General features: G+C 50.6%; 1 protein-coding gene across 1 annotated transcript in view; it reads right to left on the bottom strand.

The window, feature by feature from the left end:
- KIAA1755 (KIAA1755 ortholog) overlaps window positions 1-1354 on the bottom strand; it is a 57660-nt gene that overhangs the window by 23060 nt on the left and 33246 nt on the right. Inside the window, 1 exon segment of the mRNA XM_007934746.1 lies at window positions 889-975. Within this exon segment, the coding sequence (XP_007932937.1) occupies window positions 889-975 (87 nt within the window).

Consider the following 1354-nt stretch of genomic DNA (forward strand, 5'->3'; position numbering starts at 1 on the left):
CTATGAGTCGGGTCTAACTCGATGGCACAAAACAAAAACAAAACCAAAGTGATGGATAGGCTCATTTAAGTTTGAAAGGCACATCTCTAGCTCACCGTGTGCCTCTTTACTAACCAGGAAGAAGAAGGAGACATTCTAAATCACCTCCCACAGCAGGGCAGAGGACCAGGTGCCCATGCTCATTACTGTGGTATATGGCACTAATTAAAGGGAGCTGCAGGGCTTTTGCCTGCAAGGTCCTGAATCAGCTCAGCATTTGTATTAATTAGGGACAGAAATACAGGAAGAATAAGGCAGCAGGGGGGGAAAGGCACTGGCTACGAGTCTGGAGAACCTGGCTCTGCCACTAGCTTGCTATGTGACCTTGGGCCTCAGTTTCTGTATCTGAAAAGAAAGGGGCGATTGACCAAGTGAAGCTTGCTGAGTAGTCTTCATGCCATGCGCAACTCTCAATTACATGGGAGGACCCACCAGGAGTTGATAAGGATTGCCAAACCCACTGCCAACGAGTCAATTCCAATCCACAGTGATCCTACAGGACAGAGTAGAACTGCCCCCATAGGATCTCCAAGGCTATAAATCTTCATGGAAACAAACTGCAGGATCTTTCTCCCACAGAGCGGTTGGTGGGTTCAAACCACCAACCTTTTGGTGAACAGCCAAATGCTTTAACCACTACGCCACCAGAACTCCCTGATAAAGGCTGCCAGGGAGAAGTAATTCTATGTTTGGCTGGATGATACCTGCCAGGGGGCAGGTTTGGAGGGCTGGAGCACCCAGGCCTGGCATTTGTTGACCTGCACTAGATTATTTGAAGGCCTCTTCTAGCTCCATCTCCTTCACTCCAGCTCAGCTCAAGGCAACCACCTCCCTCCACCCACGCATTACCTGGACGTCAGGTAATGTCTCCAGCTGGAGAGCAGCCTCCTTTTCCCCCAGGAAGAGCAGCACCTGGATGGAGGCTGGCACCAAGACCTGCCAGGAGAACCATTTCTGAGTTGCTCTGATCAAGGCTTCACTAAGCCTCCCCGCCCTGAGTTCCTCCTCCTTCCCTCATAAGAAACAGACAAATGGGGCATAGGGGCAAGGTGGGCTTCTCCATGTCTGGGCCTTTTGTGTGATATGTTTGGAGGTGAATCTTTGGAAGGCAAGAAAGCAGTGGAGCCAAGCTGTGTTACAAGCTTCCTAGATAGTCCTCTCCTTGGACCTGCATCCCCCCCATCTATAAAGCGAGGAAGTCAGACCATGAGGCAAGCATCTGCCAACCTCCATTTACTCTGCTGCCCGTAACAGCTTTGGAAACAGCGAGGAATCTCTTGCCTCCCCCATTCTCAATCCCTGAGGTTCTTACGAC

Source organism: Orycteropus afer, unplaced genomic scaffold (assembly GCF_000298275.1).
Source record: "Orycteropus afer afer isolate SDZICR_OR568_19922 unplaced genomic scaffold, OryAfe1.0 scaffold00020, whole genome shotgun sequence".
NCBI lineage: Eukaryota > Metazoa > Chordata > Mammalia > Tubulidentata > Orycteropodidae > Orycteropus > Orycteropus afer.